The sequence below is a fragment of the Elephas maximus genome, chromosome 15 (genome assembly GCF_024166365.1).
Source record: "Elephas maximus indicus isolate mEleMax1 chromosome 15, mEleMax1 primary haplotype, whole genome shotgun sequence".
NCBI classification, from domain to species: Eukaryota; Metazoa; Chordata; class Mammalia; order Proboscidea; family Elephantidae; genus Elephas; species Elephas maximus.
In genome coordinates, this window is record NC_064833.1 from 74950231 (window position 1) to 74977991 (window position 27761).

The following is a 27761-nucleotide window of genomic DNA, read 5'->3' on the forward strand; positions in this document are numbered from 1 at the left end:
TAATGCTTTACTTATCCGGGGCCTCTTCCCCTTCCATGTGAAGTTGGTGATTTGTTTCTTCATCTCATTAAAAAATGTCTTTGGATTTTGGATCAGGATTGCATTGTATCTGTAGATCACTTTGGGTAGAATTGAGATTTTCACAATGTTGAGTCTTCCTATCCATGAGCAAGGTATGCTTTTCCACTTATGTAGTTCTCTTGGAAACCCTGGTGGCGTAGTGGTTAAGTGCTACAACTGCTAACCAAAGGGTCAGCAGTTCAAATTCACCAGGCGCTCCTTGGAAACTCTATGGGGCCATTCTACTCTGTCCTATAGGGTCGCTATGAGTCAGAATCAACTCAACGGCACTGGGCTTGGTTGGTTTTGGGTAGTTCTGTTTTGGTTTCTTGCAGTAATGTCTTGTAGTTTTCTATGTTTAGGTCTTTTACGCCTCTGATTAGATTTATGCCTAAATATTTTATCTTCTGGGGGGCTATTGTAAATGGTATTGATTTGGTGATTTCCTCTTCCAAATTCTGTTTGTTGATGTAGAGGAATCCAGCTGATTTTTGTGTGTTTATCTTGTATCCTGATACTTTGCTGAATTCTATTAGTTGCAGTAGTTTTTTTGTGGATTCTTTCAGGTTTCTATGTATAAGATCATATCATCTGCAAATAGAGATATTTTTACTTATTCCTTACCAATCTGGATGCCCTTTATTTCTTTTTCTAGCCTAAGTGCTCTGGCTAGGACCTCCAGCACAATGTTGAATAAGAGTGGTGATAAAGGGCATCCTTGTCTGATTCCCATTCTCAAGGCAAATGCTTTCAGACTCTCCCCATTTAGGATGATGTTGGCTGTTGGCTTTCCATAAATGCCAACATGTTGAGGAATTTTCTGTCTATTCCTATTTGGCTGAGAGTTTTTATCATGAATGGGTGTTGGACTTTGTCAAATGCCTTTTCTGCATCAGTTGGTAAGATCATGTGGTTCTTGTCTTTTGTTTTATTTATGTGATGTATTACATTGATTGTTTTTCTAATGTTGAACCATCCCTCCATATCTGGTATGAATCCCACTTGGTCATGATGAATTTTTTTTTTTTTTTTGATATGTTGTAGATTTTACTGGCTAGAATTTTGTTGAGAATTTTTGCATCTATTTCATGAGGCATATTGGTCTGTAATTTTCTTTTTTTGTGGTGCCTTTACCTGGTTTTGGTATCAGGGTTATTATGCTGGCTTCATGGAATGAGTTTGGGAGTATTCCATCCTTTTCTATGCTCTGAAATACCTTTAGTAGTAGTGGTATTAACTCTTCTCTGAAAGTTCGGTAGGGTTCTCCAGTGAAACTGTCAGGGCCAGGGCTTTGTTTTTTGTTTTTTTGGTAGGGAGTTTTTAAATTACCTTTTCAATCTCTTCTTTTGTGATAGGTTAATTTAATTGTTCTACCTCTGTTAGTTTAGGCAGGTAGTACGTTTCTAGAATTTTGTCCATTTCTTCTACGTTTTCAAATTTGTTAGAGTACAGTTTTCCTAGTATTCTGTTACGATTCTTTTAATTTTAGTTGGGTCTGTTGTGATATGGCCCATCTCATTTCTTTTTCTGGTTATTTGCTTCCTCTCCTGTTTTTCTTTTTTCAGTTTGGTCAATGGTTTATCGATTTTGTTCATCTTTTCAAAGAAACAGTGTTTTAGTTATCTAGTGCTACCATGACAGAAATACCCCAAGTGGATGGCTTTAACAAAAAGAAATTTATTTTCTCACAGTACAATAGGTTATAAGTCCAAACTCAGGGCGTTGGCTCCAGGGGAAGGCTTTCTCTCTCTGTCAGTTTTGGAGGAAGATTCCTTGTCTTCAAACTTCCCTTGGTCAAGGAGCTTCTCAGGCACAGGGACCCCGGGTCTAAAGGATGCTGTGTGCTCCCGGTGCTGCTCTCTTGGTGGTATGAGGTCCCCAACTCTCTGCTTGCTTCCCTTTCCTTTTATCTCTTGAGAGATCACAGGTGGTGCAGGCCACACCCCAGGGAGGTGACTTGGATCAGGGTGGTGCTACAATCCCACTCTAATCCTCTTTAGCATAAAAGTACAATTGCAAAATGGAGGACAACCACACAATACTGGGAATCATGGCCTAACCAAGTTGACACATATTTTTGGGGGGACACAATTCAATCCATGACAACCAGCTTTTGGTGGTGTTAACTCTTTCAATTTTTTTTCTATTTTCTATTTCATTAAATTCTGCTCTAACATTGCCTGGTTTTTAATATCCAAAATTTTACTAGCCTCATGATTTTAGGTGTATCTCTTCTTTCTTAAACCTCTGAAAGACTTATAATAAGATTGGATTACCTGTGTACTTTGCAAGTCTGTTAGATAAACCCCATACTGTTTGTCTTGTCAGGATGTAGGGGGTCAAATTTTTAACTGCAGCAACTAACAACAACGATTCAATTTTGTTAATTGATAATAAGAAACCTATTCAGGTTTTATTATTTCTTCAGCCAATTTTGTAAATTATATTTTGATAACATGTTTTTCTAGAAACTATTTCATGTAACTTTTCTAATGCATTAGCTGAAGGCCGTTTATAATAATCTCTTTTTTAATTTGATTCATCTGAGTTTACATCATTTTCTTATTGCTAATATTGGTAATTTGAGTCTTCATTGTTTGATTTTCAATCGGATTTACTATTTTTCTGTGTTTCTATATTTCTATTCTATTTTTATTTTCTATGTCTTTCAAAAGCCAATTTTTGGTTTTGTTGATCCTCGCTGTTATTTTATTTTCTATTGTTTCAGTTTATCCTCTCGCTTTTATTATGTCTTGCCTTCTACTTTTTTGTAGGTTACTCTCTTGTTGCTGGGGTTTTTGTTGTTGTTGTTGTTGTTCTCCTAATTCTTGAGTTAGACATATTACTCTCCAATTTTCCATCTTTAAATTTTTTTTTTTTAATTCCTTAGCAACATGAGAATTTAAGGCCATAAATTTCTCTAATTAAATTAAATGTTGTATTTAATTTTGATTTGGTTCTAATTTCATTACAGTGTCTTCTTTAACCTGTGAGTTATTTAAAAGTCTGTTTGTTAATATCTTAATATATTTTTTCATCATTGATTTCTAAATTTAACTACACCATAATCAGAGAACATTTGCTCCGACATCAGTTCTTTGATACTTGTTTAGATTTATTTTGTATTGGGTCAGGTTTTTATTAAAATTCTATGTGTGCTTGAGAAAGAAGTCCATTTCATTTTTCAGTTACTGAGATATAATTGAGGGTTTATAATTTATAATCATTGTGATTCTGTTCATTTTTGCCATATATATTTTGATGCTTTTGTATTGAATTTATTCAGATATATAGTATCCACACCTTCCTGAAGTATTGATCATTTTATCAGTATATAGGGTATACCTGTATATACACAGACACACGTACACAACACACACACATTCCACATACACTATATATATCTACAGATATGAGTGGCAGTATACACACAGGGATATATATCCCAGCATATTATCCATAAGAATGTTTTGCCCTAAAGAAAAGATTTTGTTTGCTATTAATACCACCATACCAGGTTTTTTTTTTTTTTCTTTAGTATTTGTCTAGTTTGTCTTTTTCTGTTATTTTACTTTCAACCTTTCTATTTTAGGTGTCTCTTGTAACTGTCTATCACAAGAATATTTTTATTATTCAAAAAAATTCTCTTTTAACTGGAAAGTGTAATCCACTTATTTTTGATACTATTTTTTTTTATGATTTTTTCTTCATTTTCTGCCCTCTATTATCTTGAATACATTTCCTATTTTTCTCTACTGGTTTGAAAGTTTAAACATTCTATTTTTACTTTTAAATGATTAGTCTAAAATTTGATATGGATATTTGACTTACCAAGTCTAAAAGTTTCACATGATCTTTACTTTTTCTAAATTATAGAATGCCTTAGAATATTTTACCTCCAACTGGTTCCCTCCCATCTTGCATGTTATTTCATCCTTGAATCTCTGCCTCCCCATTAGCCATTGTTATCAACACTGTTTCATGCAATGAGTGTTTTGTAGATTTATTCAACTGTTTACCAATATCTTTGCTCCCCATTTCATATTCCGTCTCAATTCTTTCTTCTGGGTCCAGTTATTTTCCTCCTAGGGTATATATAGGAGCCCTGGTGGTTCAATGGTTAAAGCATCTGACTGCTAACCGAAAAGTCGACAAAATCACCAGCAGCTCAGCAAGAGAAAGATGTGGCAGTCTGCTTCTATAAAATTTATAGCCTTGGAAGCCCTATGGGGTTGCTATGAGTCAGAATCGGCTAGATAGTAGTGGGTTTGTTTCTTGGTTTAAGGTATTAGTTATCTATTGCTGCATAATGAATTGTCCCAAAATTTAGCAGCTTAAAACAACTACCTTTATTATCTCACAGTTTTTCTGGGTCAGGAACCTGGAAATGGCTTAGTTATTTTGGAGGTGATTTTGTGTGGTGGTATGGCAATATATTTCTTCTAACAGCCTGAAACAGAAAGGCCTGTCAGTAGAGAAGAGTTTTAGTTAAGTCAGAATCCATTAAGTGGACATCGGATAAGAGAACTTCATCTTAAAACTTCCCCAATATTGGAAGCCACACAGCTTGTACAAGGCAAGGTCATGGAAACTACATAGACATATCCAAAATCCCTGAGGGACTGAATTGCTGGGCTGAGGGCTGTGGGGACCATGGTCTCAGGGAACACCAAGCTCAATTGGCATAACATAGTTTATAAAGAAAATGTTCTACATTCTACTTTGGTGAGTAGCATCTGGGGTCTTCAAAGCCTGTGAGTGGCTATCTAAGATACTCCACTGGTCTCACCCCTATGGGAGCAAGGAAGAATGAAGAAAACTAAAGACACAAGGGAAAGATTACTCCAAAGGACTAATGGGCCACATCTACCATGACCTCCACCAGACTGAGTCCAGTACAACTAGATGGTGCCCAGCTACCACCACTGAGTGCTCAGACAGGGATCACAATAGAGGGTCCCAGACAGAGCTGGGGAAAAATATAGAACAAAATTCTGTCTCACAAAAAAAGACCAGACTTACTGGCCTCACAGAGACTAGAGAAAACCTGAGAGCATGGCCCCCCAGATACCCTTTTAGCTCAGTAATGAAGTCATTCCTGAGAGTCACCCTTCAGCCAAAGATTAGGCAGGCCCATAAAACAAAATGACACTAAAGGGGCACACCAGCCCAGGGGCAAGGACTGGAAGGCAGAATGGGACAGGAAAGCTGTTAATAGGAGCCCAAGGTCAAGAAGGGAGAGTGTTGACATGTCGTGGGGTTAACCAATGTCATAAAACAATATGTGGTCTAACTGTTTAATGAGAAGACAATTTGTTCTGTAAGCCTTCATCGAAACAACAACAACAACAACAACAAAAAACCTTCCCCAATATCAAGAAAGATGAGATTTCCAATCAAGAAGCTTAATGAACCCCATACAGGATAGACCCCAAAAGAAAGTCACCAAGACATATAATCAAACTGTCAAAGTCCAAAGATAAAGAAAGAATTCAGACTGCAGCTCAGGAAAAATGAAATATCACAAAATGGACTTGAATAAGACTAAGCTCTAATTTCTCAGCAGAGACCATGCAGGCAAGAAAGCAATGGAATAACAAATATAAAACCCTGAAAGAAAAGAATTGCCAACCAAGAATCATATACCTAGCAAAATCATCTCTCAAATATAATGGCAAAATTAGGACACTCCTAGATAAACAGAAATTAAGAGAATCTGTAAAAACTGGACTATCCTTACAAGAAATATTAAAGGATTCCTTTGGATAGAGAGAATCAATGACAGCAGACAACAACCTGACAGCAAGTCAGATGATGGCATCACTAAGATGCCAACCCAGATAGAGAAATCTCAAAAGTAAAATAGAGCTACAGAACCGAGACAGAGAACCAGAGATGTCAATCTGAAGTCAACGACAACTTCAAAACAAAAAGGAGAATGCTTTAAACATAGGATGATAAGGGTAAACTTCACAGTAACCACAAAGAAAATTAACAAACCTATGCACCAAAATGAAGAATAAGAAAATCAACAAGACTTACCAAACACAAAATCAACAAAAACAAAGGAAATAAAAAGACAATCCATGAACAAAAAAACTCAGCATGGAAAATTAAGTGGAACAAAGAAACTGTCAACACCACAAAAAAAGAAAAGTGTAACAAAATGACGTCAGTAAATTCATATATATCAATAATCACACTGAATGTAAACAATTTAAATGCACCAGTCAAGAGACAGAGTGTGGCAGAATGGTTAAAAAAGCATGACCCATCAATATGTTGCCTACAAGAGACACACGTTTCACACAAAGGCATAAAGAGGTTAAAATCAAAGGATGGAAAAGTTTTTTCAAGCAAACAGTAACCAAAAAAGAGCAGGAGTGAAAATATTAATTCCTGATAAAATAGGCTTTAAATTAAACTCCATCATAAGAGACAAGGAAAGACATTAAAAAATGATTAAGGGATCAATCCACCAAGAGGATGTAACTGTAATAAATATCTACACACCCAATGACAGAGCTCCAAAATACATAAAACAAACCCTAATAGAAGTGAAAAGTGAAGTAGTTACACAATCACAGCAGGAGACTTTAACACACCACTTTCTACAATGGACAGAACAACTAGAAAGAAACTCAACAAAGTACAAAAGATGTACATAACACAATCAATCAACCTAAAGTCACAGAAATATACAGAGCACTCCACGAACAGCAGCGCAGTACACATTCTTCTCCTGGGCACATGGATCATTCTCTATAGTAGACCATATCCTAGGCCACAAAGAAAGCCTCAATAAATTCAAAAATATCAAAATAATACAAAACACCTTCTCAGATCACAACAGTATAAAATTAGAAATCAGTAACAGGGAGAACAAGAGAAAATAAAATCAACTACTTGGAAACTAGATCAATAAAGCAACATCATGATAAATGGAAAAAAGATTGGTGTTGTCAAGGATTTCATTTTACTTGGATCCACAATCAACGCCCATGGAAGCAGCAGTCAAGAAATCAAAAGACACATTGCATTGGGCAAATCTGCTGCAAAAGACCTCTTTAAAGTGTTGAAAAGCAAAGATATCACCTCGAGCACTAAGGTGTGCCTGACCCAAGCCATGGTGTTTTCAATCACCTCACATGCATGCAAAACCTGGGCAATGAGTGAGGAAGACTGAAGAACTGATACCTTTGAATTGTGGTGTTGGAAAAGAATATCGAATATACCATGAACTGTCAACAAACAATCTGTCTTGGAAGAAGGACAGCCAGAATGCTCCTTAGAAGCAAGAACGGTGAGACTACGTCTCACATACATGTTGTCAGGAGGGATCAGTCCTTGGAGAAGAACATCATGCTTGGTAGAGGTCTAACAAAAAAGAGGAAGACCCTCAATGATATGGATCGACACAGTGGCTGCAACAATGGGCTCGAGCAAAGCAACAATTGTGAGGATGGCACAGTACTGGGCAGTGTTTTGTTCTGTTTTGTATAGGGCCGCTGTGAGTTGGAACTGACTCGACAGCACCTAACGGCAGCAGCAACAACTTAGAAACTGAAAAACACCATGCTTAAAAACCACTGTGTAATAGAAGAAATTAAAAATGAAATCAAACCTTTAAACTATTGAAAAGCAAAGATGTCACTTTGAGGTCTAAGGTGTGGCTGACCCAAGCCATGTTATTTTCAGTCACCTCATATGCATGCAAAAGCTGGGCAATGAGTAAGGAAGACCAAAGAAGAATTGATGCCCTTTAATTATGGTGTTGGCAAAGAAGATTTAATATATCGTAGACTGCCAGAAAATGAACAAGTGTGTTTTGGAAGAAGTACAGCCAGTGTGCCCCTTGGAAGCAAGGATGGCAAGACTTTATCTCACGTACTTTGGACATGTTATCAAGAGGGACCAGTCCCTGGAGAAGGACATCATGCTTGGTAAGGTAGAGGGTCAGTGAAAAAGTGGAAGACCCTCAACGAGATGGATTGACACAGTGGCTGCAACAATGGACTCAAACATAGCAACAACTGGGAGGGTGGTGCAGGACCAGGCAGTGTTTCATTCTGTTGTACATAGCATCGCTATGAGTTAGAACTGACTCAGTGGCACCTAACAACAAAAATAAAATTTAAAAATTTCTGGACTCAAACAAGAATGAAAATGCAACATACCAAAACCCTTGGGACACAGCAAAAGCAGCACTCGGGCCAATTTATGGCAATAAATGTACACATCAAAAAAGGAGAAAGGGGCAAAATCAATACCTTAACTCACAACTCAAACATATAGAAAAAGAGCAGCAAAAGAAGCCCACAGCCACCAGAAGAAAGGAAATAATAAAGATTAGAGCAGAAATAAATAAAACAGAAAAACAATTGAAACAACAAGACTAGAAGCTGATTCTCTGAAAGGATCAATAAAATCAACAAGCCACTGGCTGAACTGACAAAGGAAAAAAAATGGGAAGATGCAAATAACGAAAATAAGGAATTAGATGAGGAACATTACAACAGAACCAACTGAAATAAAAATGATCATAACAGAATACTATGAAAAATTATACTCCAACAAATTTGAAAGCCAAGAGAAAAAGGACGGATGCCTAGAAACACATTGCCTACCTGAGCTAATACAAACTGAGGTAGAAAATCTGAACAGACCCATAACAAAAGAAGAAACTGAAGAAGCCATTAAAAAAAAAAAAAAAAAGCCTGGCCTGGACGGCTTCACTGAAGAATTCTACCAAACATTCAGTGAAGAGTTGGCACCAATACTACTCAAACTATTCCAGGACATAGAAAAGGAAGGAATACTTCCAAATTCCTTCTATGAAGCCAGTATAACTCTAATACCAAACCCAGGCAAAGACACCATTAAAAAAAATTATAGACCAATATCTGTCATGAACATTGATGCAAAAATTCTCAACAAAATTCTAGCCAATAGAATCCAACAGCATATCAAAAAAATAACACATCATGACCAAGTGGGATTCACATAGGTATGCAAAGATGATTCAACATTAGCAAATCAATCAATGTAATCTACCACATAAATAAAACAAAGGAAAATAATCACATGACCATCTCAATCCATGTAGAAAGGCATTTCCTAAAGTCTAACACGCATTCCTGATAAAAACTCTCACCAAAATAGGAATAGAAGGGAAATCCCTCAACATAATTAAGGGCATATACACAAAACCAACAGCCAATATTATTTTCAATGAGAGAAACCAGGAACTAGACAAGAATGCCCTTTATCACTACTCCCACTTAACATTGTACTGGTAGTCCTAGCTAGAGCAATAAGACAAGGAAGGGAAATAAAGGGCATCTGAATCGGTAAGGAAGAAGTAAAACTGTATTTGCAGGTGACATGATCCAGTACATAGAAAATTCCAGAGAATCCACAAGGAAGCTACTGGAATTAATAGAAGGATCCAGCAAAGTGGTAGGGTACAAGAGCCACATACAAAAGCCAGTTGGATTCCTCTACACTAACAAAGAGACCTCTGAAAAGGAAATCAGGAAAACAATACCATTTACAACATCCACTCAAAAGACTAAATACTTAGGAACAAACCTAACTAGGGACTAAAAGACTTATACAAAAAAAAAAAAAAAAACACAGCTTCAAGAAACCAAAAGAGATCTTCATAAATAGAAAAACATACCACACTCGTGGATGGGAAGACTTTACATTGTGAAAATGTCAATACTACCCAAAGCAATCTATAGATACAATGCAATCCCAATCCAAATTCCAACAACATTCTTTAATGAGATAGAAAAACTAATCACCAACTTCATAAGGAAAGAGGCCTAGATAAGCAAAGCATTACTGATAAAGAAGAACAAAGTAGGAGGTCTTACACTCCCCAATCTCAGAACCTACTACACAGCCACAGTAGTCAAAACAGACATACAGACAAATGGAGCAGAACTGAGAACCCAGAAGTAAATCCATCCACATATGGACAGCTGATCTTCAACAAAGGGTCGAAGTCCATTAAATCAGGAAGAGATAGTCTCTTCAACAAACTGAATATCCATTTGCAAAAAATGGAACAGGCTATCTGGCGTTATCTTAAACAGTTAGAAATAGAACTACCATACAACCCAGAAATCCCACTCCTGGGAATATACCCTAGAGATACAAGAGCCTTCATACAAACAGATATATGCACACCCATGTTTATTGCAGCTCTGTTTACAATAGCAAAAAGTTGGAAGCAACCAAGGTGTCCATCAACGGATGAATGGGTAAATAAATTGTGGTATATTCACACAATGGAATACTACGCATCGATAAAGAACAGTGACGAATCTGTGAAACATTTCACAACATGGAGGAAACTGGAAGGCCTTATGCTGAGCGAAATGAGTCAGAGGCAAAAGGACAAATATTGTATAAGACCACTATTATAAGATCTTGAGAAATAGTAAACCTGAGAAGAACACATACTTTTGTGGTTACGAGGCGGGGAGGGAGGGACGGTGGGAGAGGGTTTTTTTATCGATTAATCAGTAGATAAGAACTGCTTTAGGTGAAGGGAAAGACAACACTCAATACATGGAAGGTCAGCTCAATTGGACTGGACCAAAAGCAGAGAAGTTCCGGGATAAAATGAATGCTTCAAAGGTCAGCAGAGCAAGCGCGGGGGTCTGGGGAACATGGTTTGCTGGGACTTCTAAGTCAATTGGCAAAATAATTCTATTATGAAATCATTCTGCATGCCACTTTGAAATGTGGCGTCTGGGGTCTTAAATGCTAACAAGCGGCCATCTAAGATGCATCAATTGGTCTCAACCCACCTGGAGCAAAGGAAAATGAAGAACACCAAGACCACACGACAACTAAGAGCCCAAGAGACAGAAAGGGCCACATGAACCAGAGACCTACATCATCCTGAGACCAGAAGAACTAGTTGGTGCCCGGCCACAATCGATGACTGCCCTGACAGGGAGCACAACAGAGGACCCCTGAGGGAGCAGGAGATCAGTGGGATACAGACCCCAAATTCTCATAAAAAGACCATACTTAATGGTCTGACTGAGACTAGAGGAATCCCGGCGGCCGTGCTCCCCAGACCTTCTGTTGGCACAGGACAGGAACCATCCCCGAAGACAACTCATCAGACATGAAAGGGACTGGTCAGCGGGTGGGAGAGAGACGCTGATGAAGAGTGAGCTAATTATATCAGGTGGACACTTGAGATTGTGTTGGCAACTCTTGTCTGGAGGGGGAATGGGAGGATAGAGAGAGAGGGAAGCCAGCAAAATTGTCAAGAAAGGAGAGACTGAAAGGGCTGACTCAAGAGGGGGAGAGCAAGTGGGAGTAGGGAACGAGATGTATGTAAACTTATATGTGACAGACTGATTGGATTTGTAAACGTTCACTTGAAGCTTAATAAAAGTTATTAAAAAAAAAAAGAAAAAAAAATGGAACAGGGTCCATAGTCACCCCATTAAAAAAAAAAAAACTAGCTCAAAATGGATCAAAGACCTAATAAAACCTATAACTATGTAGTTCATGAAGGAAAATATAGGGACAATGCTAGGGGCCCTAAGTTATGGCATAAATAGAAAATCAAGCATAAACTCTGGAAGATAAACTAGATAAATGGGACCTCTTAAAAATTAAATACGCTCATCAAAAGACTTTTCCAAGAGAGTAAGAAGATAACCTACAGGCTGGAAAAAAATCTTTGACAATGTATCTGATAAGGGTTTAATCTCTAAACTATACAGAAAATTTCAGCAACTCAGCAATAAAAAGATAAGCAACTGAATCACAAAATGGGCAGAGGGCATGAACAGACACTTCACCAAAGAGGACATTCAGGCAGCCAACAAATACATGAAAATTATATATATAGGTTCGGCTGTGAATATTTTTACATGCATATTTATAAGTACAGCATGTATATTCATATATATATAATAGAGCACAAAGTTGGCACAGTCATAGAAGCTTCCTAGACACATCCAAACACCTTGAATGACAGAGTTACTGGGGCTAAGGGCTAGGGACCATGGTCTCAGGACACATCTAGGTCAATTGTCATAACATAGTTCATAAAGAAAATGTTCTACATCCTACTTTGGTGAATATTATCTAGGGTCTTAAAAGTTTGCGAGCAGCTATCTAATATACATCTATTGATCCCATTACATTCGGAGCAAAGGAGAAGGAAGAAAACCAAGGACAGGGGAAAAGATTAGTCCAAAAGACTGATAATGCACCACATGACCCACAGCCTCCACCAGCCTGAGCCCAGAAGAACTAGATGGTGTCTGGCTACCACCACCAACCTCTCTGACAGGAATCACAATAGAAGTTCCCAGAGTGGGAGAAAAATGTAGAACAAAATTCAAATTTGCAAAAAAAGGCCAGACTTACTGCTCTGACAGAGACTGGAGGAACCCCCGAGACATGGCCCCTGGACACCCTGCTGACTCAGAACTGAAGACACTCCCAAAGTTCACCTTTCAGCCAAAGATTAGACAAGCCTATAAAACAAACAATAACACATGTGAGGAACATGCTTCTTAGTTCAAACAAGTATAGGAGACCTAATAGACACCACCTGCCCAAAAGCAAAGACACGAAGGGACAGGAAAACTGGACGATTGGAAACAGGAACTCAGTGGAAGTGGTGAGAGTGCTAACACATTGTGAAGATTACAACCAATGTCAATCTCTGAATGAGAAACTAACTGATACACCTAAAGCACAATTGGAAACCCTGGTGGCGTAGTGGTTAAGTGCTATGGCTGCAAACCAAAGGGTCAGCAGTTTGAATCCGCCAGGTGCTCCTTGGAAACTCTATGGGGCAGTTCTACTCTGTCCTATAGGGTCGCTATGAGTCAGAATCTACTTGACGGCACTGGGTTTAAAGCACAATTAAAAAAAAAAATAGGGAAAAATAAGAGGCCTTCTTCTTTTCTTGAAATTCTCCAAATAAACCGCGAGCACTCTCTTGTAATGTCCCTGCTCTCTCTTCTCTCTCCCCACACCCCCACCGCACCTTTGTTCTGCAGGCTCCCCTGCATGGAAGCCTCTTACTCCTATCCCCTCTTCACGTTTGCCTACGTAACTCCTACTTATAGTTGTCCCAAACTACTTCCCAAGATGTAGTTGAGCAGCCCTCCTGTGTCTTCTTTCTTTACTAATCACTTTGCATTTAATTGTGTGCTTAATCCATGAGGGCAGAGCTGTGTTTTATTCATCACTGTATCCTCAGCACTTAGCTCAATGGCTGACACTCTGTAGGTGCTCAGTAAACAGTGAGTGAATGTGGGGTAGTTACCAGAGCTGTGACTTTTGGAAATGAGCGTGTTCTCACAGCCAACTGAGAGAACAATCTTCAGATACTCTGGTGGTTCGAAGAGTGATCATCCAGTCACTTGATCATCCAGCTGTTAGAGGATCCTCACTAGTCTTTTATATCAGCAGGCAATGTGGAGGAAAATGGAAGAATATCAAGTGTTAATTTCCACTTTAACTTGCCAGTTGTTTTGGAAAAATACTTTGAGGGAAGGGGGTTGACATTAATTTTTTAAAATTGAATAGTTGTTTATGTATTCAATACTGACCTGTATATAAATATAACTGATCATCAAAAGATGATATTCATGCTAAGTTGTAGAGAAGGTCTTTTTTCTGACTTTCAGGGTAGGAAGAAAATACAGGTTTCTTAAGTTTTTAAGAAAGATTTTTGTAGGGAAATGCAAACTTTTATACTCAAAAACGTACATCGAGTCTGGCAGATTATAGAGCTTAAGGGATGCTTGGAAATCATGTAGCTCAACCCCTTCATTTTGTAACTAAGAAAATTAAGGGTCTGAGACATAAAATATCCAAGTTAAGATAGAACCAGGAAGAAGCCATTTCTCATATTTCCCAAATTGGGGATTTATTTTACTAAACCAAATAAGGAGTTTTGTTTGATTCTTTCATTAATATATAGACAAGTTCTTGAGCCAGCATCTGAGAAAGGAAATGCATAAGAAAATCTGAAGTGATTTTTACTTAGTATCAAACTCCAGAAAAGAGCCATGATTCTTTTTTTTTTTTTATTGTGTTTTAGGTGAAAGTTTATAGCACAAATTAGCTTCTCATTCAAAAATTTATACACAAATCATTTTGTGATATTGATTGCAGTCCCTGCAGTGTGTCAGGACTCTCCCGATTTGCCTTTACACCCCAGGGTCCTGGTGTCCAGTCATCCAGATTCCATGTCCCTTCCTACCTTCTCGTCTTTGCTTTTGGGCAAGTGTTGCCCATTAGGTCTCCTATACTTGATTGAACTAAGACAGACGTTCCTCACATGTGTTGCTTGTTTTATAGGCTTGTCTAATCTTTGGCAGAAAGGTGAACTTTGAGAGTGACTTCAGTTCTGATTAGCAGGGTTCTGAGGGCCATGTCTCAGGGGTTCCTCCAGTCTCTGTCAGAACCATAAGTCTGGTCTTTTTTGTGAGTTTGAATTTCATTCTACATTTTTCTCTCACTCTACCTGGGACCCTCTATTGTGATTCCTGTCAGAGAGGTTGGCTGTGGTACTGGGCACCATCTAGTTCTTCTGGGCTCAGACTGATAGAGACTGTGGTTCATGTGATCCATTAGTCCATCGAACCAATATTTTCCTTGTGTCTTTGGTTTCCTTCATTCTCCTTTGCTCCAGCTGGGATGAGATCGATAGATGTATCTTAGATGGCCGCTCAAAAGCTTTTAATATCCCAGAAGCTACTCACCGAAGTAGGATATAGAACATTTTCTTTATGAACTATGTTATAGCAATTGACCTAGATGTCCCCAGCCCTCAGCCCCAGTAACTAAGTCCCTCAAAGTGTTTGGATGTGTCTAGGAAGCTTCTATGGCTTTGCCTTGGTCAAGTTGTGCTGACTTCCCCTATATTGTGTGTTGTCTTTCCTTTCACCAGTTAGCACTTGTTAACAAACTTATCTAGTTAGTGATTTCTCCTCCAGAGGAATAACTAGAATTTTTAAATAACAATACACTATCATACTTTCTGTTTAGAACACCAAAAAGAGTACTTCTATATACAGCTATCAAATATCATGAAAAGGTCATCAACATTAAAACCATAAATTATCAATAGAGGGTGGAGGGAAATCTTTATTACTTGATGAGATGTAGCCCAGGGACTCTTATCCCAAATGTATTTGTTAACAGGGATCTAGGTGATGCGCCAAGTGATATCTGATTCTTTCTGTTCATTCTGCTACAGAGTGGGCTAAGCCACATTAAATGCTAACTGAGCTCTCAGGTATACGGTTATGTTGTTTAAGCTAGCAAAACAGTGAAACTTCGCTTCCTGCATCTAATGAGTAAGTTTCCTGAGTGGTAACTAGGCTCTCCGGGCCTCTAGAGTAGGTTTGTCTTCTTAGTACTTGTAAGCCTTCACATGCTCACTTCAGGGCAGGAGTAAGATGGTATTAACTCTTAGATGAAAGAGCCAAAAATCCAACTTTTTTTGTCTACTGGTATGTCATTAGCCCTGGTGGCACCCTATCGGAGCCCTGGTGGCATAGTGGTTAAGAGATTGGCTGCTAACCAAAAGGCTGACAATTCAAATCTACCACCTACTCCTTGGAAACCCTATGAGGCAGTTCTACTGTCTCCTATAGGGTCATTATGAGTATGAATCCACTCAATGGCAATAGGTTATGGGTTTTTTGTTTTTTTTTTTTACAGTATGTCATGAGGGTCTTCATGACTTCATGACTGAGGGACTTCAACAATTCTTACACATTGATGAATGTACCAATTAATCGTTCAGGGGAATGTTATGAATCATTTCCCTTTTCCAACATGTGTACTTTGTTTTTGATAAATGAGAGTTACTATCCAATTATGGCAATCAGCATTCAGCCTTGAAAAAAAGTATGGGAAAAACTTGGGTGCTTAAACAAAGCTGTACCAAGCCTTCCCGCCTTAATGTCATAATAATAATGATTGCTTGATGACTAGTACTCAAGTGAGTAGTGTTAATTTCTATTACAGTAAAACCTGCAAAAGCCAGAACCTGTGTAAACCGAAAACCTGTCAGAGAGGGAAAACTTAAATATTTTCCACTAATAGACAGTGTTAGAAAAGTGGTAATATTGCACCCTGTCAAAGGCAGAAAACCAGTGACACCCAGAAAGACAAAGCAGTCCCATCGAGTTCTGGCTTTCACAGGTTTCACCGTATGTTAAAATTTACATTTCTAAGCAATGCTTTCATTTGGACTGATCTAATTTTATTCCACTCTTGGGCCCTCACTAATTTGCATGATTATTTTAATCCCTAATTAGTTGTTAGGTAATATATTTTCATCTTTGTCCAATGGCCAAACCAGAAGAGAGGTAGTTGCCTAAATCTCTGGAGTCCTTGTTGGAATTTGAGCTATACTTAGGGAAATGATAACTTGTAAAATGCCTCTGTGCTTGGAGAAAGAGGATAAGGGCCAAGTAAAATTAGCCACAGAATTTTAACCACCTATCACATGTCTTTGGTTTACAGAAGACCATAATCTCTGGCCCAGCTTCCCTTCCAGCAGCCCACAGATATTTGAAATGTTGACAAGTCATAAGAAGTAGTGCAAGAACAAATAATACAGCAAAATAAATAAATAAATAAAATAAGCATTTTTAACTGTGGAATTGAAGTGGCCATTAAGGTATCAGAAAAGGATGCACTACTGTGATCTAAGAAGGAGTGAAGTCTAAAATTACACCTAAGAGTAGTAAAAATCCAAAATTAGGACTTTTGAGTTGAGAAGTACGTTGAGTGGACAAAGTTTGGTGAATCACCTTCTCAATTTTTTGGTAAAGAGAACTAGATTAGGAATCCAGAGATGCCCTTGGAGCAAGTAGGCATTTGAAGAAAGGAAAAAGATAAATGGGTAGTTTCATTTAGTTCATCAACAAAAAAATTATTTAGTGCCTATTATGTTTTTTTTTATTATGTGTCAGGCAAGGAGCCCTGGTGGTGCAGTAGTTAAGCATTCAGCTGCTAACCAAAGGTCAGTGGTTTGAACCCTCCAGCTGCTCTGCAGGAGAAAGATGTGGCAGTCTGCTTCCATAAAGATTTACAGCCTCAGAAACATTATGGGGCAATTCTACTCTGTCCTAGAGGGTTGCTATGAGACAGAACTGACTTGACAGCAGTGAGTTTTGGTATGTGCCAGACCTGGTTGTAAGTAACAGGGATATAAGGATGATGAAAAAAATATCTCGTAGACTCTACTTTCATAGAGATAATGGGGAAGATAGATATAATGATAATGAAATATAATTCTATATAATTAAAAATTGTAAAGGCTGTGCAAGAAAGAAACACAATTCTATGAAAGCAGATAACAGGTACTTGACCTAAAGTTGGTGACCTGAGAAGCTTTTCAGAGATCACAGACAAAGATCCTAAAACAAAATTCAGGAAGACTAAATGGTTCCAGGCAGAAAAGACAACTTTAAGGGCAAATAAGAGAGGACACTTTTCATAAGCATGTTACACATATTAATCCGTGAATTAATATGATTATGTAACTTGAATTAAACCCTCGTTGACTGCAAACTTGATGGCAAGAAATAACCCTTCGGGTGGGACATAAATGTCCCGCCTAACTAACATGTTTCCAAACCAACAAAAAAAATAAAAACAAAGCAGAGCTGTCATCTTCTGTGCTGGGAGGCAGGCCATCTGTTACCGAGCTGAAGAAACACCTAAAATTTCTTCCACATATAGGGCACACCCTCAGGCTGCGGGAGTACAGAGATAGCCCCTCCAGGGACACCTGGGCCAGCTGTGTAATCAGCACTAAGGATAGTTAGGTGGACTTTGCCAGGCCAATAAGTAACCACAGCACAAGCATTAGAACAGCCAAGAACTTAGTGCCAGACTGAATTATGAGTCCTTTAAAGCTGCAAAGAAATTATTTTGCATTTTGAATCATTTATCATTAACAAATGCTTCCTAGTCACCACGCACCCTTTTAAGCACTCTATATGTATGAATTAACCCTCACAATAACTCTATGAAATGTACTATTAACGACCCCATTTTATCCATGAGGAAACTGAAGCACAGAGAGCTAAATTACGCAAAGTAACACAGCTAGTAAGTGACTGAACAGGATTCAAACCCAGGCTCTCTGGTTCTAGAAGCCATGCTCTTAACCAGCGCATTTTCTATAATATCTATAATCTCAATAATAACCACCACCACTAACATTGATCAGATACTGGTCAACTAAAAATTATGCAGTTATCATCTTAATTGTACAGATGAAGAAAATAAAGCCCAGAAAGGTTAAGGAATCTACCCAAAATCACACAGATGCTAAATGGGGGAGCCTGAATTTGATCCTAGGGAATCTGGTGCCAGAGCCTAATTAGCCCCTGCTCCGTAATGCCTACAAGCCCAGCTATTTGCCTTTGTCCTAGGAAAAACCCAGCTTTGTTCATATTCTTGGTTTATAGTGTCCTCTTATATCTATATGTTGTTGTTTGGTGCCATCAGTCAGTTCCAACTTACAGTGACCCTATGTACAACAGAAAGAAAAACTGCCCGGTCCTGCATCATCCTCATAATCATTGTTATGCTTGAACCCATTGTTGCAGCCACTGTGTCAATCCATCTCATTGAGGATCTTCCTCTTATTTGCTGACCCTGCACTTTACCAAGCATGATGTCCTTCTCCAGGGACTGATCCCTCCTGATAACACGTCCACAGTATATGAGACGTAGTCTCTCCATTCTTGCTTCTAAGGAGCATTCTAATTGTACTTCTTGCAAGAGAGATTTGTTCATTCTTTTGGCAGTCCATGGTATATTCAATATTCTTCTCCAGTACCATAATTCAAATGCATCAACTCTTTTTTGGTCTTCCTTATTCATTGTCCAGCTTTTGCGTGCATATAAGGCAATTAAAAACACCATGGCTTGGATCAGACACACTTTAGTGTCCAAGGTGACATCTTTACTTTTCAACACTTTGAAGAGGTCCTTTGCAGCAGATTGGCCCAGTGCAATGCATCTTTTGATTTCTTGACTGCTGCTTCCATGGGTGTTGATTGTGGATCCAAGTAAAATGAAATCCTTGACAACTTCAACCTCTTCTCCATTTATCATGATGTGACTTATTGGTCCAGTCTGAGGGTTTTTGTTTTCTTTATGTTGAGGTAATCCATACTGAAGCCTGTGGTCTTTGATCTTCATTGGTAAGTGCTTCAAGTCCTCTTCACTTTCAGCAAGCAAGGTTGTATCATCTGCATAACGCAGGTTGTCAATGAGTCTTCCTTCAAGCCTGATGCCCTGTTTTTTTCATATAGTCCAGTTTCTTGGATTATTTGCTCAGTATAGAGATTGAATAGGTATGGTGGAAGGATACAACCCTGACATACACCTTTCCTGACTTTAAACCATGAAGTATCCCCTTGTTCTGTTCAAACAACTGCCTCTTGATCTATTTAAGCTACACGGAAGGCATTGGTGAAAAACAAGGCCCCAAAATTGGCAGAATACCAATTGAGATATTTCAACAAACAGATGCAACACTGGAAGTGCTCACTCATCTGTGCCAAAAAATTTGGAAGATGGTTACCTGGCCAACCAACTGGAAGAGATCTATAAATATGCCTATTCCCAAGAAAGGTGATCCAACAGAATGCAGAAATTATCAAACAGTTATCATTAGTATCACACACAAGTAAAATTTTGCTAAAAATCATTCTAAAGCAGCTGCAGTAGTACATCAACAAGGTGCTGCCAGAAATTCTAGCCGGATTCTTAAGAGGATGTGGAACAAGGGATATCATTGCTGACGTTAGATGGGTCATGGCTGAAAAAAAAGTATACCAGAAAGATGTTTATCTGTGTTTTATTGACTGTGGAAAGGCATTCAACTGTGTGGATCATAACAAATTACGGATAACATTGTGAAAAATGGGAATTCCAGAACACTTAATTGTGCTCGTGAGGAACTTATACATAGATCAAGAGGCAGTTGTTTGAACAGAACAAGGGGATATCTATATATAGGTTTTAATTTCTCTGAATAAGGTGACAATCTAACCATATTCTACATTGAAACCATAAAGGTGAAGTAAATGTGCTTCTCCTTTTTCTTTCACATGCTTTTCAAAAACAAAAATGACAAATATCTTTTTTGTGCTCTTAATATGTGCCAGACCTTCTTCTCTGCATTATACTTCCATTTATCCCAATTAATCCTCCAGAAAAGACTGTGAAGTAAGTTTTGTATTTATCCTCAAGGTACAGATGAGGAAACTGAGGGTCAGAATGTTAAAGGCTCACCAAAAATCACACAGTCGATGTTTGCTAGAGCTGGGGTTCCATCCCAGGTCTGTCTGATTCCAAAGTCCATACTCTTCACTATTACCCTAAACTGTCTCCAACTCTTACATAGGTCTAAGCATAAATGACTGGTAATCACATGAGGAGGAGTCCCTGGGTGGTGCAAATGGTTAACGTGCTTGTCTGCTTACCAAAAGTTTGGAGGTTTATGTCCATCCAGAGACACTTCAGAAGATAAACTTGGCAATCTACTTCTGAGAAGCCAGTCATTGAAAACCCTATGGAGACACCAGCAGTGATAAATCTGAAAGGGAAATGAGGGGCACAATTCCATTTACAATAACATCTCAGAGAATAAAATACCTAGGAATAAATCCAACCAGGGATGTGAAGGATTTATACAATGAAAACTATAAAACACATCTGAAAGAGATTAAAGAAGACTTAAATAAATAGAAAGATGTTCCATGTTCATGGGTTGGAAGACTTAATATTGTTAAGATATCAGTACTACTCAAAACAATCTATAGATTCAATGCAATCTTGGTCAAAATTCCAAAACCCTTATCTACAGAAATAGAAAAACCAATCCTCAACTTTATGTGGAATGACAAGAGACCTTGAATAGCTAAAATAGTGTTGAAAGAGAAGAACGAAGTAGGAAGACTCACACTTCCTGATTTTAAAACATACTGTACAGCTAAGATAATCAAAACAGCCTGGTACTGGTATAACATAGACCAGTGGAATAGAATCAAGAGTACAGAAATACACACCTATGGTCAACTGATTTTTGACAAGGGTGCTAAGTTCATTCAATGAGGAAAGAAGAATGTCTTCAGTAAGTGGTGCTGGAAAAATTGGATTTCCACAAGCAGGAAGATTAAACAGGATCCATGCCTCACACCATACACAAAAATAAATTCAAAATGGACTAAGGACCTAAATGTGCAAACAAAAACAATAAAATCCTCAGAAGAAAAAGCAGGGGCAATACTGTCAGGCCTAAATTTTAACAGTGGATTATCTAATATAATAACAAAAGCACAAACAGCAAAAGGCAAAATAAATAAATGCCATCTCATAAAAATTAAAAACTCTTGTTCATCAAAAGACTTTACAAAAAAAGTGAAAAGACAAGCTACCGACTGGGAGGATATCTTCAGAAACCATCTATCGAACAAGAACCTAATAACCAAAATATATAGATATAACATATAAAACAATACATATACATATATGTATACACACACAAAACAACTTAGTAACAAAGAGACAAATAACCCAACCATAAAATGGGCAAAAAACTTAAACAGACATTTCACCAAAGAGGGAATTTAAATGGTGACCAAATACATGAAAAAATGCTCAAAAGTCATTAGCCATCAGAGAGATACAAATCAAAACCATAATAAGACACCATTTCACTCCTGCAAGGATGACTAAGATTAAAAAAAAAAAAAAAAACACAAATATTGGCAGGGATGTGGGGAAATTGGAACCTTGATCAATTGCTGGTGGAAGTGCAAAATGGTGTGATGGTTCCTCAAAACACTCAAAATAGAACTACCGTATGATCCAGCAATTCTCCTAGGTATATACCCAAAAGACTTAAAAACAGAGACTGAAACAGAGACTAGTACATCAATGTTCATTGCAGCACTATTCACAATACCCAAACCAAAAAAAAAAAAAAAAACCCATTGCCATCAAGTCGATTCTGACTCATAGCAACCCTATAGGACAGAGTAGAACTGCCCCATAGGGTTTCCAAGGAGCGACTGATGGATTCGAATTGCTGACCTTTTGGTTAGCAGCTGTAGCTCTTAACCACTGTAACACCAGGGCTCCATTCACCGCAGCCAAAAGGTGGAAACAACCTAAATGCCCATCAGCAGGTGAATGGATAAACAAAATATGGTACGCACATACACTGGAATACTACTCAGCCAGTAGGAGAAATGAAGTCTTGATACATACTACGGTATGGACAAAGCTGGAAGATATCATGCTGAGTGAAATAAGTCAATCACAAAGGGACAAAGATTGTATGACCACACTTATAGAAAAAGACAAGAAAAGGCAAATGTATAGAGAACAAAGTTTGTTAATGGATACCAGGATGGGAGGGAAGGGGAAAGGGGGGAGGGGTTTAACAGTGATGTAAATATCACATTTATCAAGGTAGAGTTGCACAGCTGATTGTTTTAATTGCTATCAGTAAGTCATATACCTGTAAAAAGTTGAATTGGTAAAAGTTGTGTGATAGACATATTTACAATGATGACCAAAAAAAAAAAAAGCAGCTGCTAAGGCTGCTTATATACAACCAAAATTCTCATGGGATTTGTTATCTTCATTTGCAAATTTAGGGTCACGGTTCCATGGGACATCCCAGTTAATTGGCATAAAAACATATTTAGTGCTTCTGTTCTACCTCCTATTTGTTACATAATGCCTGGGGTCTCAAAAGCTTGCAAGCAGCCATCCAAGGCACAGTAATTGGTCTCTACTCACCCAGAGCAACAGAGGAAGAAGGGCATCAGGAATAGGAGGAGGAATGGAATGTGTGGCTAATTGCTCCATGAACAACTGCCTCCTTTGCTATAAGACCAGAAAAACCGGATGGTGCCAACTACCATTACTGAACATTTTGATCAAAGATTCTATGGAAGAATTCTGATCAAAAGAGGGGAAATACAGAACAGAATTTCAAATTCCCTTGAATGAACTCCAGACTTTCTGGAGCCAGGAAGGTTGGATGAAACCCTGAAACTATTGCCTTGAGATAATCTTTAAACCTTAAACCAAAAATATCCTCTGAAGTCTTCTTAAAACTGAACAATGGTTAGTCTTCCTTGAGGATTATGCTCTTTTAAGGACTATCTATATGGGGTCAAATCAACAACAGCAACTTGAAAGATAAGAACCTTAGAGGGCAGTGAATTTATGTTAAGGGTGATGAAAAATTTAGAAAAGGAGGGTGAGAATGGTTGTACAATTCGCAGAATGTAATCAGTGCCACTAAATGGTATATGTAGAAACTGCAAATTGGTATATGGTTTGCTGTGTATATTCTCAACAACAAAATAAATAAAATTAAAAAAAAAAACAAAACAGAAAACTCTATGGAGTACAGTTCTACTCTGACACACATCGGATCACCATGAGTTGGAATCTACTCAACAGTAACTGGTAATTAGATATAGGCATTTGCCTGCCACCCAGACTGAAATATCCATGTTACTCACCCAAGTACCCTTTCCCCAAAATATTACTTGAGAAAAACTGTCTCTTCATTTTAATCTACTTTCCTAATATCATAACAAAAATACAGTTCTTAATTTGGCAGACTCTTTTGTTGGTTGTCCTAAAGGCCAACTGCTCTCTGATGATACGTTAGCTTCCTTGGAAGCCTTCTCCAGGTCACACTGTAGGATAGGTCACTTCCATGGAGCTTTCCAATGGGGTAGCTACTCTTTTCTGTGGGATGAGGATTCTGATTCTCCCATGTATCCCAGAGAATACTGCTCATAGACATCTCCACGGTAGTAATTCATATTATTTTAGATACTGTAGTTTTCTACCCTCTGAATACAGCACTATTTTCTTATCTCCACTGGCATTAAGGGAAGGCAGCAAACCATTACCTTTAATGTAAAAACCTGTCTCTTTAATGAGCTTAGAGGCAAGTGCCAAAGATGATTAAGGGATTGGAAAATATATAATGAAAAATGCCAAAGTGCCTCGTCTCACAAAGGCAGGAAACTAGCCATTTCCCACTGAAGAGCAGAACAAGAAAAAATGAAACTATGCTACTGCATAAGGATTTAAGAAAAATGTCGGACAAGCTCGCTAAGTGGGGATATTAGTTAAATTAGAGTGGTGTCAGCATTCCTCTTCCGGAGACTTAAAAGATGTGGTTTAGACTCCTCTACTGGGGACAGCTTCATGTAGTCCTAGATATATCCTTGCCCAAGGGCTGACAGATGGGTCAAATGACCTCTCAGAGTCCCTTCCAGCCCTACACTTTGGCTTTTCTATGATTGCTGGCCTGGTATGTTAGCAGAGTCAGATACCCCCTTCTGAGTTAGTGGAGAAGTCAGCTGCTTAAAGGAAAGCAGGTAGACTCTTTGTCCCCAAAATAAATGCCCGTCTACCCTTTTGCAGATTAAATTGTACCGTTTGAGGTTTGTTTCCGTGAGTCATATTTTTGGTCTTCTAGAGTTCCCTAACAGAATGCAGACACGGACACCCTAAGTGAAGGAAAAGTAACTAAACTCCTATTAGATGATGGCTGACTAGAGTTCACAGCCCTGCAACAGGACCAAGACTGGAAATGCAGGAAGAAGGAAGTCCCAAAGCAAACAGGAGAAGAAGAGATGCAGTCTACAGGACTGTAAAGACAGACTGTGCCTAACTGAAAATGTTGCTCTGTGCTCATACACAAGATAGGGCACTCCTCCCTCCCATCTGAATTCAGTCACTCTTTCAACAAACAAGAAGCTCCTACAGATGCCAAGCACTGTGCAGGGCACTGGGGCCACCACAGTAAATGGAACAAATGTGGATCCTGCTTTCCTGCAAAATACTGAACACACAGTGAGCGTGTAATGAATTGCTCCACGGACTCTGCGCTCAGGCAACAAATAATGATTGCATTGCTAATAGGGCCAAGGCATTGTTCTACGCATTTGGAGTGGAGTGGTAAACAAAATGGACAAATTCTTTGCCCCCATGGAGCTTACATTCTGGTAAGAGGAAGTTATGTAGTAAAAGAAGCTCAAGGTGACCTAAGAGCTATGACAAGGAGACCTATCTGAGTTGAGAAGGGGTGTTTCTATCTCAATGTGAAGGCTGACTGGGAATTAGCATAAGGCATGGGTTGGGTGAAGAGGAAGCGCATGGAGAAAGTTCCATTTAAAATTACCAAACCTTGTCAAGCTACCAGTTTGCTAGTGTGGTAGGATGATGGGTAATTTATATCTTTTTCTTTCTTAATGTTATTCAAATATTTGTATAATAAATAATTTAAAAATAATATCGAGGTTATGCTTAAAACTAAATTATCCCGCCTTTTTTTTACTTGTAGTTTTCATGTATTGATCTTTAAACTCTTACTTGTAATTATGATGAAATGGATATGATACAATTTGGAGCCCAAAGTCAAGATCAAACAGGAATTTTATCCTGGTGATGGAAGCATTGAGTCTAAGCCCAAAATGTGTTTGGTGTTACTGTATGCAAACAAGATGCCATGTTTGACATTGTGACATGGATTTTTCCCCACCTACATTGAATATGAATTACAGGTTGGTTCCTGCACTACAGGTGGACCTGTGGCAGCCCAGCAGTATCTCCTATGTATCAGAGGGAACAGTTACCGATGTCCATATTCCCCAAAATGCTTCCCGAGCCCTGTTAGCCTTCTTACAGCAAGCCAACATCCAGTACAAGTAAGCATTTTTAAAACTTGCTATAAAATTCATTTTTACTAAATGAACATAAGTGATAGCTGAATTCAGTTTATTTATCAAGTGACTAAGACAGTGTTTCCGGTACTGAGAAAACTGAGGTGAATAAAACACAGTCTCTACCTTTGATGTGGTTATTAATCTAATGAGCAGCGGAAAAAATCATATTGATATATTACTCCCCTATTACAATGAAATGTAAACACAGAAGCTTTCTTTTGTTGTTTGTTTTTATGTGTGAAGAGAGGAGAGCAGCCTAGCAAAACCTAAAGAGTGTTGGGAAGGCAGGGTCAGAAAAGGCTTTCTGTAGGTGGTACATTAGCTGGCAATCAATGAGACCTGAGAACCTTGCAGGCAGAGGGGACAATGCAAGCAAAAGGAAGAGAATGCATGTGTGGCTTTTAACAACAAAAATTTATTGTCTCCAAGTTTTGGAGGCTGGGATTCCAAGATCAGGGTGTTAGCCATGTTGATTCCTTTTGAGACTTGAAGTAGAATGTGTTCCATGCATTTTTCGTAGCTTCTGGTTGTTCTAAGCATTCCTTGGCTTGCAGCTTCAGGGCAACACAGTATCCTTCATCTTTCTTTCTGTATCTTCTATTTTCACAAGGACACCTGTCATATAGCATTAGTACCCACCCTATTCTAACATGAACTCATGTGAACTGAACTGATGACATCTTCAAAGACTCTATTTCCAAACAGGATCATATTCACAGGTACAGGCAATAGGACTTCAGCACATCTTTTTGGAGAATACAATTCAGTACGTCATGTGTGCAGAGAATTTCGTGGTAGTTCAGTGTTATTAGCATGCAAGGAGCAAGTCAGAGAGTAGAAAGAAAAGATGCTGGAGAGGCTGAGGGAGGCCAGATTGTGGAAAGCCTTATGTGCAGAGTAAGCTCAGATCTTCTCTTGTGGGTGATGTGGCACCTCTGGAGGATTTCAGCAAGGAAGCCACATTGTCAGCAGAGTGGAGGTCTACAGAAGAGTACAATTACAGTCCAGGTAATAAATAATGATGTCCTGAGTCAGGGCCAGAGTAGTGGGATCAAGGGAAAAGAAAACATTAAAAAATATTTCAGATGTGAAATCACCTGGACTTGGAAATTGGTTGGATGTAGGTGGGAAAGAAAGAAGTCGAGGATGACTCCAAGTTTTCTAGCTTGGGTGACTGAATAGACCAATTTGAACAGGTTTAGATATGTTTAGGTTTGTTTGTTTTTAAGGAATAGGGTAATAAGAAGAGAACAAGTAGAAAATAGTCACAGGAGTCAAAGAAGAAAAGAAAAGCTTTCAAGAGAGGGAATAGCCATCAGTGTCAAAAGATGCAGCAATATCCATGAGGATAGGACTAAATAATTCTCTTTGGATTCGATAAATGAAAGTGCATTGGTACAATGGCCAAAACTGGAAATAGTTGAGCAAGAAGATAAAGTAGCATTGTATTATAACCCAAAGTAAGAAAAAAAAAAATCCATACGTCCATACTGATGTAAATAAATGATTGAATAAATAAATAAATGGGGGAGAAGAATTACAAATCATTTCTGTAGATACTCTGCCTTCAAGGAGGAAGTGGAGCATAAGTCCCCACTCCTTAGTTATGGGTTGCACATGATATCCTTCCAAAGAGTATGGAAAAGGGGGAAAATAGAGTAAATTTATAGTGGAGAAACCTGACAAATACCAACTCAACCAGGTGATAAATCATGTTGATAGTATGTATCCTGGATATAATGTGATGAAAATGACACATCTGTGATCTTCATCAAAAATGAGACAAATCATATCTCTTGTCTAATCATCAGAAAATTATCACACAAATTACAATAAAGGGGAACCCTACAAAATATATGACCTCTATTCCCCTAGCATGTCAAGATCATCAAA

The 27761-nt window shown here is 38.3% G+C and overlaps 1 protein-coding gene across 2 annotated transcripts in view; it reads left to right on the plus strand.

Moving 5' to 3' along the window:
• The window catches only part of CPA6 (carboxypeptidase A6), a 431593-nt gene that overhangs the window by 306697 nt on the left and 97135 nt on the right, over positions 1-27761 (plus strand). For both annotated transcript variants that reach the window (XM_049853527.1, XM_049853528.1), the window contains exon 4: positions 25726-25850. In XM_049853527.1, the coding sequence (XP_049709484.1) occupies positions 25726-25850 (125 nt within the window). The remainder of the gene's footprint in view (positions 1-25725; positions 25851-27761) is intronic.